Source organism: Anthonomus grandis, chromosome 8 (assembly GCF_022605725.1).
Source record: "Anthonomus grandis grandis chromosome 8, icAntGran1.3, whole genome shotgun sequence".
Taxonomy (NCBI): Eukaryota; Metazoa; Arthropoda; class Insecta; order Coleoptera; family Curculionidae; genus Anthonomus; species Anthonomus grandis.
In genome coordinates, this window is record NC_065553.1 from 4634862 (window position 1) to 4649716 (window position 14855).

The following is a 14855-nucleotide window of genomic DNA, read 5'->3' on the forward strand; positions in this document are numbered from 1 at the left end:
AATAATGGTAGAATATATTATATTGCTAAAGTTTTGTTGGTGGTGGTACCTATATTAAACACACTTTTTCTTTTTGCTATTTTTTGTAAGTATTATGAAATAAATTTGTTTACTATTATCATTATTATTGAAGGTGGTAGACAATGGTACAGTGAAAACATCTGAGGAAAACATCATGAGACAGAGAAGGACTCAGCTCTACCTTTCCTAGATGTCCTCGTTAAAAAGGTCGGCGGAAATCTACGAACTTCAGTTTATAGAAAACCAACACACACGGGCCAGTATCTGCACTATGAGTCCAACCATCCTGCAACCACCAAAGTAGGCATCATAAGATCCCTCTACAATAGAGCTCGAACCATCTGTAGAAACGACGAGGATCTCAAGACTGAAGTGGATACCATTTACAAAGACCTACAACAGAATGGATATCCAAAGAAGCTGCTAATAAGTAGGACCATCCAAAGGACGCGTCCAAATCAAATCAGAGACGAGGCCACCCAATAACACCTCTACACCTCTGTCTTTGAGTGGGTGTTGCTTCTACCCATACCTTACATTAGGGGTACATAGTATATAAGCCTATATAATAGTAGTTTGCTGTCAGTTTACACTTGATAACGGTTGGAGATACTTACCAACCGAAACGTCGTGTTACATTAAATAAATAAGACAATGCAAGTTCGACAAGATGTTTTTCATCATTATTATTATTAAAGAGTCACCAAGCCTGCTGAATTTGCAGTAGACCTGACAACGTTGCATGTATTTCAATTTTGCTTTCCTTTCTCAGCTTACTACAAAACAAAGATTACTGCGTAATTTCTGCAACGCATGCGCATTATTTTACCGTTTCCCATTGGTGGATCGATAACTTTTGACAGCGACGAACTGATTGTAGTGTTTTGATTGGTCAACGGTAAAAATCCCCTAGAGCCCAAATCCGCTGATCAAAATAAACATTAATTTGGTACTTAAAGTGAGTTTAAAATCTGCAGTGGTTATTATCGAAAGGAAAATCGTATTAATTGCATCGAACGAGAGTGAAATTTCTTGATTCGTTAAGATGAGCTTAGTAAAGAAAGACTTGGAAATCGTGTATAGTTTGCGGTGGAAAAACGGCCCGAAAAGGGAACACAAAAAGCAAGCATCCATTGTGGCCGTATACGACATACCTGCGACTACATTGAATTTCTCCGATTTTAAGAGTTATCTGGTAAATATCGTCAATTTTATCGTGTTTAAAACTCCTAAATTTCGTTATTGCTTCAATTTTTAGTCTGGTTAGCATTTATCTTTGTTTTGCTAGGCAATGTAAATATGGAATTTTTCCCTAGGGCGATTTCCGCCATATTTTTGTTTTTATTTTTACAGCTGATCGCGTTATGATATTTGTGTTTTTATTTTGATAAATCATTTCCTTCTAAATATTGGTATGTATAAACGTATTCATAGCCCGGTTCACCATGGCAAATGATTATTGTGAAATAGGCACTTTTACATTTACTTTGGAGAATGACTAATAATGATTTGAGATTAATTGTTACTTAATCTATATTTCATTTTGTGATAAATTGTTTTGTTATTATAATTGTGACTCATAAATAAAGGTATGTCATCATATTTGTTTTTTGCATTTTAATCACATGTCACTTGTAATTAAATGCCTTATGCAGTCTTATTGTGGGCCATAATGATGGTCCAAAGTCTAGGTTTTTGCAAACTCTAGGCCAGTCTCTACAACCAGATATCCTGAACTAGTTCGGTGTTGGGTTCATCCTATAGAAGTCAGAATATGTCTGTGATAGTCCTATCGATTCTTTTAAATTTATTAAAATGAGCATGAAACCTTATAAAACCTTAACCTCAGGCAGGCAACCAGACATTGAGATTTTCTTCACTTATCAACTGGGTGGTTTCTACATACACAATAGACTTTTAAATTAAATTAATACTTAAATGAAACATAAATGTTAAGAAATATATACTATATCTATTCAATATAGCTGAAAAATTCGGGAACTGCTGAACAGGATGTCACTGTATACTACATAACAGACCAAGGCAAAGAGTACCCCATTCAATCCCAAGTTGATTTTCAAGTGGTACTGTATGCATTCAGACGTAAGTATTTTTTGAATACTTAACACCTCAAAATATCTAATTAAAGGAACTTTTTTTAAAGATATTTCTTAAACTTAAGAGCAATATTAATAATATAATTTTTCTTAATTCTACAATTCTATTTCAATTTCACTATTTGATAAACCTGTCTTATTTACATAAAAAATTATTTCGAACACCAGGCAAAGCTAGAGCAAATGAGGTAATAAACCTCCTACTTGAAAGAAAAGAAGACCCATCAGTACATAAAAATTCCCGTATCTCCAACGACGTTGAGACCCAGTTTGACAGCATGGAGCCTCCCTCAGTCAGTGGGGCTTCCTCAATGTGTGGCCATCTAGAGACTCCACCTGAATGGTTTATTGCGGCACTGGCACAAGTAAGCCTCTTTATGTTTAAATATTCATTAGTTAAATGCACTTCTATATTGCAACTTTTGCCTATAATTAAAAACACTTATACCATATTGTTATAAACCATTCTAGCATTTACATGCATATTGATAAGAAATACAGTGTGGTGATTTGATTTTTTGCAAGTTTAAGTAAAATATGTCTCATCCACAAAGAAGTTTTTCTGACCCTTCGGTTTTGTTTAGTATAATTAATAAAATCTGAAGAGTGGGGAATAAGAAATGTAGGACTTTTTGTCATTTTGATTTAAGATGTTATAAAACAAAGATCTTTTGGGAATAACCAGATAGCACAAATCAATTTGTTGGAATCCAGTGCATGTTTATGAGTGCTAGCAATTATCCAGTTAATACATGACACATATACATGAACAGCATATAGCATTTGATCATTTTGTGGATATATGATAGATTTTTTTTTTATTGAAATTATAGTCATGGTTAAAAAGATATGAATTTCTTGTAGCTTAAAAGGGACATAAAGGAAGAGGTGACTGCCAATATTTCTGGCATCGTTGCCAGCGCCGTTGCCGAAATTAAGACACCACAGACCACTTTGCCTGTGTTGCCACAGCTTAATTTGGTTTATCCCCACAGATCTTTGAAGAAGCCAGAAAAACGCTTGAAGAAACATGGTTCTCATGGTGCCGAACATCATGAGTAAGTTTTTCATAATTCATTTTCTTATGTTTTTAACCTATTGACATACACTGGTGGCCAAAAGTAGATTGACAAATTCCATTTTTATGGATATATTTTATCTGAAGCAAAGGAAAAAAAAGTTTTATGCATTGGTTTCTGTTGATTTGACTTTCCTTACTATTAGTTTTGAAAAATATTCACAATGCCACGTGGTATAACTTTATCGATCGATATTAAGATGCGAATAATCGAAGATTACCGGAAAGGGGTTACACAGACGGATATTGCTCGAAAATTTTCTCTTTTGAGGGCAACAGTAAGTCAAATAATAAAAAAATTTAATCTCTGTGGAAGTGTTGTTCCTCTAAAAAAAACTGGCCGGCCAAAGAAGACCACTAGTCGTGTTGACAAATTAATTTTGAAAAAAGCATAACTTGACCCATTTGCAACTTCAAAAGAAATCAAGCTGCATTTGGAAGAAGAAGGTGTGGGTTCGAAGGTGTGGGTTCAGTTAGTTGTTGTACCATTAGAAGGAGACTTCAATATAGTGACTTAAAAACAAGGCGCCCTGCAAAGAAACCACTGCTAAGTTTAAAAAACGTACGGGGCGATTGAGCTTTGCTCGAGAACATAGTCACTGGACAGTCTCCGAACGGAAAAAGGTTATTTTTAGTGATGAATCAATGTTCAATTTGATTAATTCGGATGGCAAAAGATATGTTAGGCGTCCTGTGAATCAAAGGTATGATCCCAAATATACGGTGTCCACAGTCAAGCATGGAGGTGTTTCCGTGATGGTGTGATGGTGTTTTTCGGGCTATGGGATGGGTCCACTACACTTGATAGAAGGCACGATGGATCGTTTGATGTATAAAGACATGCTGCAGGATGTTATGGTACCTTACGCTGATGAAGTTATGCCACTCAATCACTACTTTCAACATGATAACGATCCGAAACACGCATCCGAGGTCGTTAAGCAATGGGTGACCTAAGAAAAAAAAAGTTATCAAATGGCCGTCACAGTCACCGGACGTAAATCCGATCGAGAACATTTGGGATTACATTGATCGTCACATCCGATGTAAAAATTTCAAAAATAAACAAGAACTTTTTGAAGCTTTGAAGGCATGCTGGATATCCATTGACACGTCCTATATTGACAATTTAATTAGGTCAATGCCCAAAAGGTTGGTGAAAATGAGAAGAAATAGAGACTATGCAACGCATTATTGAATAAAACCCTTTAAATTTTCTATACTTATTTTTATTGTAGTAAGCTTTGAATTTGTCAATTTAATTTTGGCCACTTGAAAATTGTTTAGTTTTTTAATTTTTTTTTAATAAAATTGGGTATTACTAATAAATAGTTTAAATATAATTAAACATTACAAATAGGCTCCATTGTTTTTTAATCAGGTACTGCCCCACCTAATTTATCATTTCCTAAACCGTGATATAAACAAATTTGAAAAATAAGTAGTTGTCAATCTACTTTTGGCCACCAGTGTAATTATTGATTAATAGTATATAATCTGTATATTTCTAATTAATAATTCTGATAATACCAGAAATTGCATAAACAAACACTTTACGTTTAGTTACTCCAAAAATTAAAACAAATTTGAGCAAGAGATCTTTTAACTATCTTGCACCAAAAATTTGTAATTTAATTCCAAACAACATTAAAAGAGTTTATAGTTTCAAAACATTTAAAAAATTAAATAAAAACTTTATTTTCGAAAATAGCATAAAACTTAAAGAACTCTTCCCGAGGTCAGATTTTTGTGTCAGTGAATTAGGGCTAGGGGCAGGATGATGTATATTTTGTTATTATGGTTCTTTTTTTTGTAAAAACAACTAGGAGCACATGCACATATTTGGTTATCTAGGTGATAATTTACAATTTTGTATGTCTATGTTATGCATTATATTTATGTATCTGGCTATATGAAGTAAGTATATAAATAAATACATTAATTAATTATCAACAAACATTCTTGAAAAACAGTTCCTTAATCCATTGGAAAAAGCTTATCTAAAGAATTCCCATCACAGGGGAGTAATGTTAGACCCTTTTTTTTGCAGTTTTTATAAATGATCTACTATAAGATTTAAAATATTCAGAATGTTGTTTGTTCAATAATGACCTCAGTTTAAACATATTAATTTTGTCTAATAACTTCAAAGTAAATTTAAGTTTAGCATTGCAGTAGTTTAATTCTAACAGGATGTCTTTGAATATTAGTAAATGCAATAATTTTAAATCAATAATCTAAGTATAAGTATACTTAGTGTTCTAGTCTAACCTGAAATTCCATTAGCACTATGAAAATATTGTAAATAAATCATCTAGGGTTTGTCAAAATGTTAGGTATAGCCTAAATTCCCTGTAAAGAAATAATCTTTTTATGCAGGATTGCCTAGACAGAATTGCCACATTTTTTATAATTAATTTCAGTTGTACTATTTCTCTTTTACAGTGCCAAAGAAATCCACAAAAAATCCATAAGATTGGAAAATAAACTGGAAAAACTGGAACTGAAAGCCTCCAAGTATCGCGAGAAACGCTTCGCATTACAACACGGTCTTAAATTGAGCGATCACGCCACAAAATCCAGCGATAGCGATACGGGACATACCAGCAGTGGAAGCCGGTATTAAACCGAATAATGTTCCCTTTGAAAACATCTTGTCGGACTTGCATTGTCTTATTTATTTAATGTAACACGACGTTTCGGTTGGTAAGTATCTCCAACCGTTATCAAGTGTAAACTGACCGTCAGTTATCAAGTGTAAACTGACCGTCAGTTTACACTTGATAACGGTTGGAGATACTTACCAACCGAAACGTCGTGTTACATTAAATAAATAAGACAATGCAAGTCCGACAAGATGTTTTCACTGTACCATTGTCTACCACCTTCAAAAACACAATGTTCCCTTTAGTGCTGAAAATTAAATTTATTCAAATTTTAGTTGCAAAAGTAAGAAAGAAAAGCCTAAAAAAGAGGAACGTCCTCAACAAATATCCGATGAAGGGCTGAAAATGGACGCTCAACCGATTGACGTACAGAAATCGGTTCCGCACATGTTAGGGGGCGAGATTTATTTGCATCAATGGGACGTACAGAATACCGGAGAGGTCGCTTGGACCAATTTGGTTTGTTTGCCTCGTTTTTAATTGTTGTATAATGTTTTTATTTTATATTACTTGTAGACACAACTGAACTATGCTTGGGGTTCCAAGCATTTGGTGCCTATGGATAAAGAAATTAAAGTTCCATTCTTGAAGCCTAGGGAGGTTGGAACTATTTCTGTTCGTTTCCAAATCCCAAGTAAGTGTAACAGTAAACAATTATTTTTCAGTTAATAGTATAATCAGTATAATAGTGTTTTTTCACTTTCAAGCTATTCTACAAAATTATTTAATTCTGGTTATTTTTAACTTTTATTTTTACGTATACAGAGCCTTAAAGCTAACTTTTTATTAATTCATTGATTGATTTTTTAAACATTTTAGCCCAACCTGGAACATACGAGTGTTACTGGCAATTCACCCACAACGGACGTCGTTTCGGCCATTGGCTCGGCGTTCAAGTTATTGTCGACCCTTTCGACTTAAAAGGACACGCCTCAGTTCTTACAAAATCCAATCCACTTGATATGACCCTACCATCAGGTAAAATACAACCCTCGATTTGAATGTTAAAACAATTTAAGAAAAATCAATTTTGTTTCCAGGTTCTCGGGCTATGAAAAGAGAATCATCTGAAAATCCAAATTCCGCAGAGGCTTTAGCTTCGATCTATAAATCGTTGCAAGGGGATAAAGAGGCAGAAGAGGCAAGTACCTCGGCGGTAAAAGCGATCACCGAAGAGTTAGTGCGTGAGGTGTCAAATGGAGTGACCGAGTTGCGTCTTTCGCCATTGTCACAGTCAGAATCTGCCGATGAAATGAATAAATGGCCGGTCGGATTGAAATATCACGCTAGCAGTTTGAGTAAGTGTGGACCGCAAACGATTTTTGTTATTTTAAATTTAAACGCCACTGATTAAAATTTTTCGTATATACAGTATTGGCCATAAAAGTTGGAACTTTTAAAAATTTTAAATTTTTCCAATGTTTTAAATTTATATTTTATTTTTGTACATCCAATCAATAAACATATTTATAAGTAAACAAAAAAGCATACCAGAATTCCAACCTTATTTTGTTTCAGACAATAAGAAATACTTTAAATTTTTGTGCTGGACAAAATGCTTGGAACTTTTTATAAAAGATGTATTTTACAGGCAGTTTTTGACACACCAGTGTGAAAGTGGGTTCTTTTTATTTTGTGTTACCATGGGAAAAGGCAAGGCCTATTCCAGCAACATTCGCCAAAGAATTTTAGATTTTTACAATCAGGGTGTTAGCAAAGAAAATAATAATTTGTATTACTTTTGCTATGGACATAATTTGTTATCTGATAAGTTTGTTTCATAGTATGTAACACGTGTTGTTATAGTTTTAATAACACAAAACTTGTATTTTCTAAATGGCTTTATTCATTTCCAGTTCTTTTCAAAATATAAAAGAAAAAAAACAGCAAAGAAACTCGCTGCTTTAAAATGAAATTGAAATAAACAGCAGTTAACTTTGAGGACCTTTAGCAATCAAGCTAATAATGTGGCTGAAGCCAATCTTGTTGCTCGTGCAAAACGTTCGTGTGGAGAGGAAGAGTTTATTTAAAAAAAAAATTGGACGATGTACTTAAAGCTTTAGATACAAATAGTGCAGCGTTGCACAAAGTTGTTTCGCAAATTCCGATCACGAGGCACACAACTGAACAACGCATAAGTGCAATTAATACATTTCTTGAATAAAATTTAAAAATAATGATTTGCAGATTTTAGCTTAGCTCTTGAAGATTCGACAGATATCACAGACCTTTCACAATTTTTTTTAATACGTTTTGTTTCACCTGACTTCGTTGTTAAAGAAAAATTATTAGATTTTGTAGCATTTCAAGTTCAATCTCGTCTCGTTACAAAATATTTAAAATAACCTGATGTTATGAAATACGTTGTAAATTACAGTCGCACCAATGCAAAAAATCATCGACAATTCATAAATTTCCTAAAGGACGAAGGGGTTCCAAATGACATTAATTTCTTTTGCATTGTTAGATGGTTATTTAGTTACAGCGTATTAAATCGTTTTGTAGATTTGTTAGATACGAAAACTGCATTAAAAAAAAGGAAATATATAGATACTATACTCTGAATTAGACGAGTAGTTACAAGATTTAATGTTTATTGATGTCATGGAACATTTGCTGAACACTGAATTTCCAATTTTAAGGGAAAGATAAAATACTATCTGATCTCTCACAGTGTATATTTCGTTTGCAAACCTGTACTTGCAACTTTTTCAAGAGGCATTAAAAATAAAAAAAATTGTCATTTTCCTTGAATTAAATCTCCAATACTAAACAAGAAAAACTTAACTAGTATATAAAAAAGTTAGAAGGAATATTAACGCAATTTCAGTAAAGAATTGAAACATTTTAAAAAGGAATCCATTTGAAATTACCATAATTCAAGGGGAGTTTTCCATTTCCAGTATATTTATAACCCAAAAAGAATGGGAAAATTTAAATTAATACAGGTGCAAGAAGATTAAGCTCTATAATTAAAATGTAAGTCGACGTCGGTTATCGAATTTTGGAAATATGTACCAAAATCGAAATATCCTGAATAAAAAAAGGCTGCTTGTCAAATATTTCAATATTCGGAACAGCGTACTTATGTCAATTATTTTATTCCATTTTATAATTCCGTGAAATCGAAACACCGATTAGTATTATCTCAAAAAAGTGCCATCACCAATTATTCACTAAATTTTAAATTATTAACAGAATTGGAGTAAATCTGTTTAATTTCTGGGGGTCTACTTTGACTCACTACTAAATTTTAAATATCATATCACATACACAAAACGAAAATGCAAAAAAGACTTGCAAGTTATGCGCATGCTATCACATACAAAGTGGGAAGCTGATCTATCTTCACTACTCATCATCTACAAAGCTTTAATAAAATCTAAAATAGACTACGGATCTATCGCCTATTCATCTGCTCCACAAAGTTATATTCAATCACTTAGATCTATAGAGAATGCAGCACTCAGAATAGCTCTTGGAGCTTTTCATACAATACTTATTTTGAAAAAACTTTCTCACTGACTAAATCATCAGAGATTCTTACAGCAGAACTATTCGCAATACATAAAGCAATTGAACATCTATTTACTTTAAAAACCCCAAATGGGTTAATAGCCACTGATTTCATGGGCGCATTACAATGTCTCAAATCATATCTTCCAAAACACCCACTTGCTCTTGAAATTAAGCACCAATTAGAAAACGCACATTCACATAAATATAATATCATGTTCATCTGGGTCCCCAGTCACATTAGAATAAAGGGAAATGAAAAAGCCGACTTACTCGCTAAAGAACAACTTAATGCAATTCCCATACATAAACATCTTTATGCAAAAGATACTAACTCGATTGGGACCTTCAAGACGAGAACAATAAACTATATAGAATCAAAGACAAATTTTTCTTGGGAAATAAAATATCAAACCTCACAAGAAAAGGCAGAGTAGTAATAACTAGACTTAGAATAGACCACACAAAAATCACCCACGAATATCTAATACAAAAAGGTAACCAGCCAAAGTGTGAAACATGCAATCTACCTCTGTCAGTCCAGCATATACTAATTGAATGTATTAAGTATAAAGACTCTAGGCTAAAATATAACTTAACTAACAATATCAAAACCCTACTCAGCCCTAAATACAATGAATTAATTATCTCATTTCTAAAAGAGACAAAAATATACTCAAGATTTGAAAACAAATTAAAGAAGGCACATTTTTTATTATTCAGATCATTGTACATAGATATTCTAGATTTATTTATTTGTTTTGTTGTATTTATCTGTCTGTCCACATACTCTTATATTGTACATAGACATTTTATAGATGTATTAACTTGCTTATTTATATAACTATTAAAAATTCTGATAGACGCCAAAAGGTCTAAGTTACCGGTACGTCTATAATAAATATCTCTCTCTCTCTGTTTAATTTTTAATACCTTTTTTGCATACATTATTTATTGTTTTAAAAATATTTGTTGCTCCCTTATAAAATAACTTTCGAAGTATGGAGCTAACATTTGATTTTTCCTACAATAAAGATCAGTCAAACAGGGTTCGACAAGTTCATTGTACCAATTTTAAGTGAAGACATTAGGTTTTCTTAATTTACCACTGGAAGAAATAAGTTTATTGGTTGATATACAGGGCTGTGATTTAATAACGCATAAATTCAATAAAAGGAGGGTATTTTTATATTATTTTTTTAAATCCTCATACACGTCGATACAGGTAAATTTAAAACCTAATAATTTAGTTTAGCCAAGGTTTAAGGATGATGAAAGGTTAGCATTGCACCACTGCTTAATCTTTATTAAATCTTCGCACCTATTTCTCATCAGTGATTGCTGATCAGTATCAAATGACAAAATTGTTTTATCGTCAGCAAATACTGTAAAGTATCCATTAATGTCCAGAGATGTCAAGCTATTGATATATAGCAAAAATATTATAGGGCCAAGCACAGAACCCTGTGGAACTTACTATGGAAAAGGCCGTGATAGGGACTGTATAATTTATAGAGAGCACTGCTTCAATTCAATTCGCTTGGCAAATCCTATAGTTTGAGTTCCAACCCCCAATGAGGGAAAATAATAAATCGCATATGTATATGCTAAGCAACGTAAAATGGATATTTAGCAATGAGAAGTATCTCGGCTTATCTTAAAATCCGAGGGAAGGAAATCACGTGTCTCTTTCAGACATGCAGTTGATTATTAGTGCACTCACTCCGGTTCTTTGTTAATTATTGATTTACAATTTGCCGCTACCGCAAAGCGTTGTAGTAGCTAGACAGCGCGACGTGAGGTCAATTTGGTACTATCTACTTTCGATTCTCTCGATGGAGTATGTAAGGGTAGGATTGGAAAGGGGTTTGTCGGTAATAAAAAGAGAATCGTCAAGCTTCTATTGACTTAAATAGTAAATTGCATTAGTTTTAATTTTCTTTAAATAGCAAGTAAACTAATTTTAATATGCAATATCGGTGGATCATTAATAAAAAATAAAATTGCATATTTTCCACTTGCATAGGGGCCAAAAAAAAATGTTAATTCTAGGAATACCCCAAATCATACTTAAAAAAGGGGTGAAAACAAACCACAATATTATATGGAGCATACATCAGAAACATTACCCAAGGATCTAACAATTTGTTTTCTATCATGATAAGAAAGATCCAAACCATTCCAGAGCAAGACTTTTAAAATCATAGTTAAAGAATTTGCCGAGCATTACCTCATGATTAACGCAATCGAATGCTTTCGAAAAATCACAAAGACTGCGACATAAAAAACTTTTATTTCATTAATTTATGAAAATTTATTTTATAGATTCAAGTTCCTTATCGTTAAAGAGCAACGTCGATGAAAACGGAGAACCTTTCGTTGTACCCAGATGCTTTATCGTGGACGACAATACCAAAAAATCGGACGGTATTCCTTTAGCCAATTGCTTTGGCCTGGAGGAAACTAAACTAGAAAGAAAAGGTACATTCAATGGTGTCACAATTCTTCAAATCATTTAATTTCTTTATAAATCAGAATCGATTCCCACGTCTGATCAAACCGACTTTGTGTTTGTTCCCATACCGTCAAAAGTACCCGAGGAAGACAAACAACCTGAACAACAAAATGCCGCTTCTACCGTGCAGAGGTCCGAAAGCAACGCTGTTAATTTTGATAGCAACAATAATAATAATAATAATGCTGAAAGCGGTGCGGCGAGCAATAATTCTTTCAAGCTGAGAGACGAGGAGCTGGATAATATTGTGGTTATTACTGTTCCCAAAGATGAGCAAATTAAAGAAGGTAAATGACATTGCTTATATATAGGAATCTTGAATTTATGTTTTTTTTTTGTTATATAGGATTTATTTATGTACACGTTGATGGCCAAAAAGTTCTTATCCCGAAGAACATCTTAAAATCAGAAGTGGTATCCGCAGCCCAAGAGCTTGAGAGGAGTCCTGATGCCCCTAATAGTGTTGGAGTCATTATTGAGTAAGAACTTTATTTTTTATTTTTTGTAATTCAAATATACTTTACAATAAGTCAAAAGATATCAAAATAGGTGCACAATGAATTCATAGAATTTGTGTGTGTCTCTATATTCATCGATGTTTAGCAAAAACTAATTAACCTATTTAGACAGTAACAAAAATTAGTAATAATTGTAAATACCAAGCTTAATATAATATGTTGGGTTATAATTTCTAATATATTTTCATTAAGATTTAATAACCAAAGGTATAAAGTTTTTTTTACCCTAGTAATTTTTAGGCTTCTTTGAACCATTAATTTGAGCTAACAATTCAATAGTCTTTATTTTGAACCCAATTTTAGTCTGAGTTCCATTCTACTAAAAATCTATTCAAATAGAGACTTTTAAACGGGGCAACTGTACTATAAAAATTGCAATCTTAGAACATTGAATACACTAGAATAAACATTGGCTGTTTTGGATTGAGCGCAACATCTTCACTACCGCTAAAAATTATTTGCCCACATATTACTGTTTTAAAAGTTATAACTAAAAATAATAAACCCCTCGGTTATTCTTATGAAACGGTTTATTTATAACAAAATGAATATAAACAATACATTTTTCAATTTATTAAATTTAAGAAAATCAAATTTTGGATTCATCTACATGTCTCGATTTTTAATAACAGCTTCACAGAGTTTCGGTAGTCTTCTAATTAATTTGTCCAAAATTTCCTGAGGTATCTTGTGCCACTCTTCTTGGATGATCCTCCACAAGTTTTCTTTTGATGTCAGGCATGATTTTCGCACTTGTCGATCCAGTTCATCCCACAGTAATTCGATAGGATTGAGGTCCGGTGATTGTGGGGGCCATACCATAACTTTCAGAAGATGTTGCCTTTGTAATTGACCTAAATATTGCTTGAACAATTTCGACGTGTGCATGGGGTCATTGTCATGTTGAAAGATGAAGTTTTCCCCAAGTATTCGAGTACCAGAAGGAAGTACATTGTTACTTAAAATTGTTTTGTAACCCTCTTTTAGAAGAACTCCCTCTTTTCTAATTAGATCGCCCACTGCAGATCCTCTGAAACAACCCCACACCGTCACCGAACCACCACCGTGTTTAACTGAGGCCACCGTACAGTTCTCAGCGACCCTTTCATTGGCATAACCGCGAACAAAAACTCGCCTCTTCGTTCCAAAATCCTCGAATTTCGACTCGTCACTTTAGAGAACTTTCTTCCAGTCATCAATGGTCCATTCTTTGTGTGATTGGGCCCACTCAAGTATTTTCTTTTTATTTACATCCTTCAGTAGCGCTTTTGATACAGCTAAACGTCCTTTAAGACCAGCATTATAAAGTCGCCATTTAATTGTCGAAACACTGACCGCTTTTTTACGCGCCTTGTTGATTTTTGCTGTGATTTCAGGGGCGGTAAGGCGTCTATTGCGTTTGCTTGTAATTATAATATTTAAATCCTCCTTTGAACTTTTTGCCTTTGGCCTTCCCGATCGAGGTTTGTTGCTAATAGTCCCTTCTCTGGTGAATTTCCTAACATTATAATCGACAGTCCGCCTTGGAATTCCCAAATCCGTCGAAATTTGACGGTTAGTCTTTCCAGCCTTATGAAGTCCAACGATAATACTTTTTGTTTCTTCCGATAACTCTTTTGTTTTAGCCATTTTAAAGAATGTTGAAAAACCAGAAAAGAAACGGTGACAATCGTCAATAAGCAAGCGAAATTATTTACTAATGTTACACAAAATCAATTCTTGAAGACTTAAACACCTTTAAATGTTTCAAATTTCATCGGAAACGTACTGTAAGCACATTACTGTAAACACATTAGTTTTTTAGAAGAAGTGCATATTTTCACTATATTGTTTGTTATTTGCAAGACTATTTTTAAATACTCAGTATTTTTCAACGAACCATAGTTGATATGTATGCAATTTACAAAAGAGATACAATCTAAATATAGGTATAAAGATATGATTTTTGTAACTAATTTAAAATATTAAAAAGAATACATGATGGGCAAATACTTTTGAGCGGTAGTGTACACAGGGGGAAGAATAAAGTAATATAATAAATTATTGTAATTAGTAGAAACTCAAATGCATTCTTTATTATAAAGCAAAAGAAAGAGTGAAATTCGTTTAATAACTAACACTATTAACATGTGGTTCTCCAATAGGTCCTTACTAATTTTAAAAATCAATTTTATTTTGTCGTTGTTATACATTATAATTACGTAATAACGACGTAAATTTTCAGACCATGTTTTCCACCCAAAAGTTTTGAATTTATCTAACTGTCAATTTTCTTCAATGGAGTTAAAATTATAGTCTTAAATATAGCCCAAAAATATGTTATGATGAAAAAAGCATTACTTCATTATTGGCTGACATAAAAGTAGCTTTAGTTTCTGATACGTTTGAATGAACAAATTCCATAAAAGGTTATTGTAGACAATT

The 14855-nt window shown here is 33.0% G+C and overlaps 1 protein-coding gene across 4 annotated transcripts in view; it reads left to right on the forward strand.

The window, feature by feature from the left end:
• The first annotated feature begins 912 nt into the window (after nucleotides 1-912).
• LOC126739199 (uncharacterized) overlaps nucleotides 913-14855 on the forward strand; it is a 34624-nt gene continuing 20681 nt past the window's right edge. For 3 of the 4 annotated variants that reach the window (XM_050444763.1, XM_050444766.1, XM_050444765.1), the window contains exons 1-12: nucleotides 913-1216; nucleotides 2007-2124; nucleotides 2307-2503; nucleotides 3003-3196; nucleotides 5662-5835; nucleotides 6158-6341; nucleotides 6399-6516; nucleotides 6702-6860; nucleotides 6923-7180; nucleotides 11724-11879; nucleotides 11934-12200; nucleotides 12260-12392. In XM_050444763.1, the coding sequence (XP_050300720.1) occupies nucleotides 1067-1216; nucleotides 2007-2124; nucleotides 2307-2503; nucleotides 3003-3196; nucleotides 5662-5835; nucleotides 6158-6341; nucleotides 6399-6516; nucleotides 6702-6860; nucleotides 6923-7180; nucleotides 11724-11879; nucleotides 11934-12200; nucleotides 12260-12392 (2108 nt within the window). In that variant the 5' untranslated portion in view covers nucleotides 913-1066. The remainder of the gene's footprint in view (nucleotides 1217-2006; nucleotides 2125-2306; nucleotides 2504-3002; nucleotides 3197-5661; nucleotides 5836-6157; nucleotides 6342-6398; nucleotides 6517-6701; nucleotides 6861-6922; nucleotides 7181-11723; nucleotides 11880-11933; nucleotides 12201-12259; nucleotides 12393-14855) is intronic. The other variant, XM_050444764.1, reaches the window with a different exon arrangement.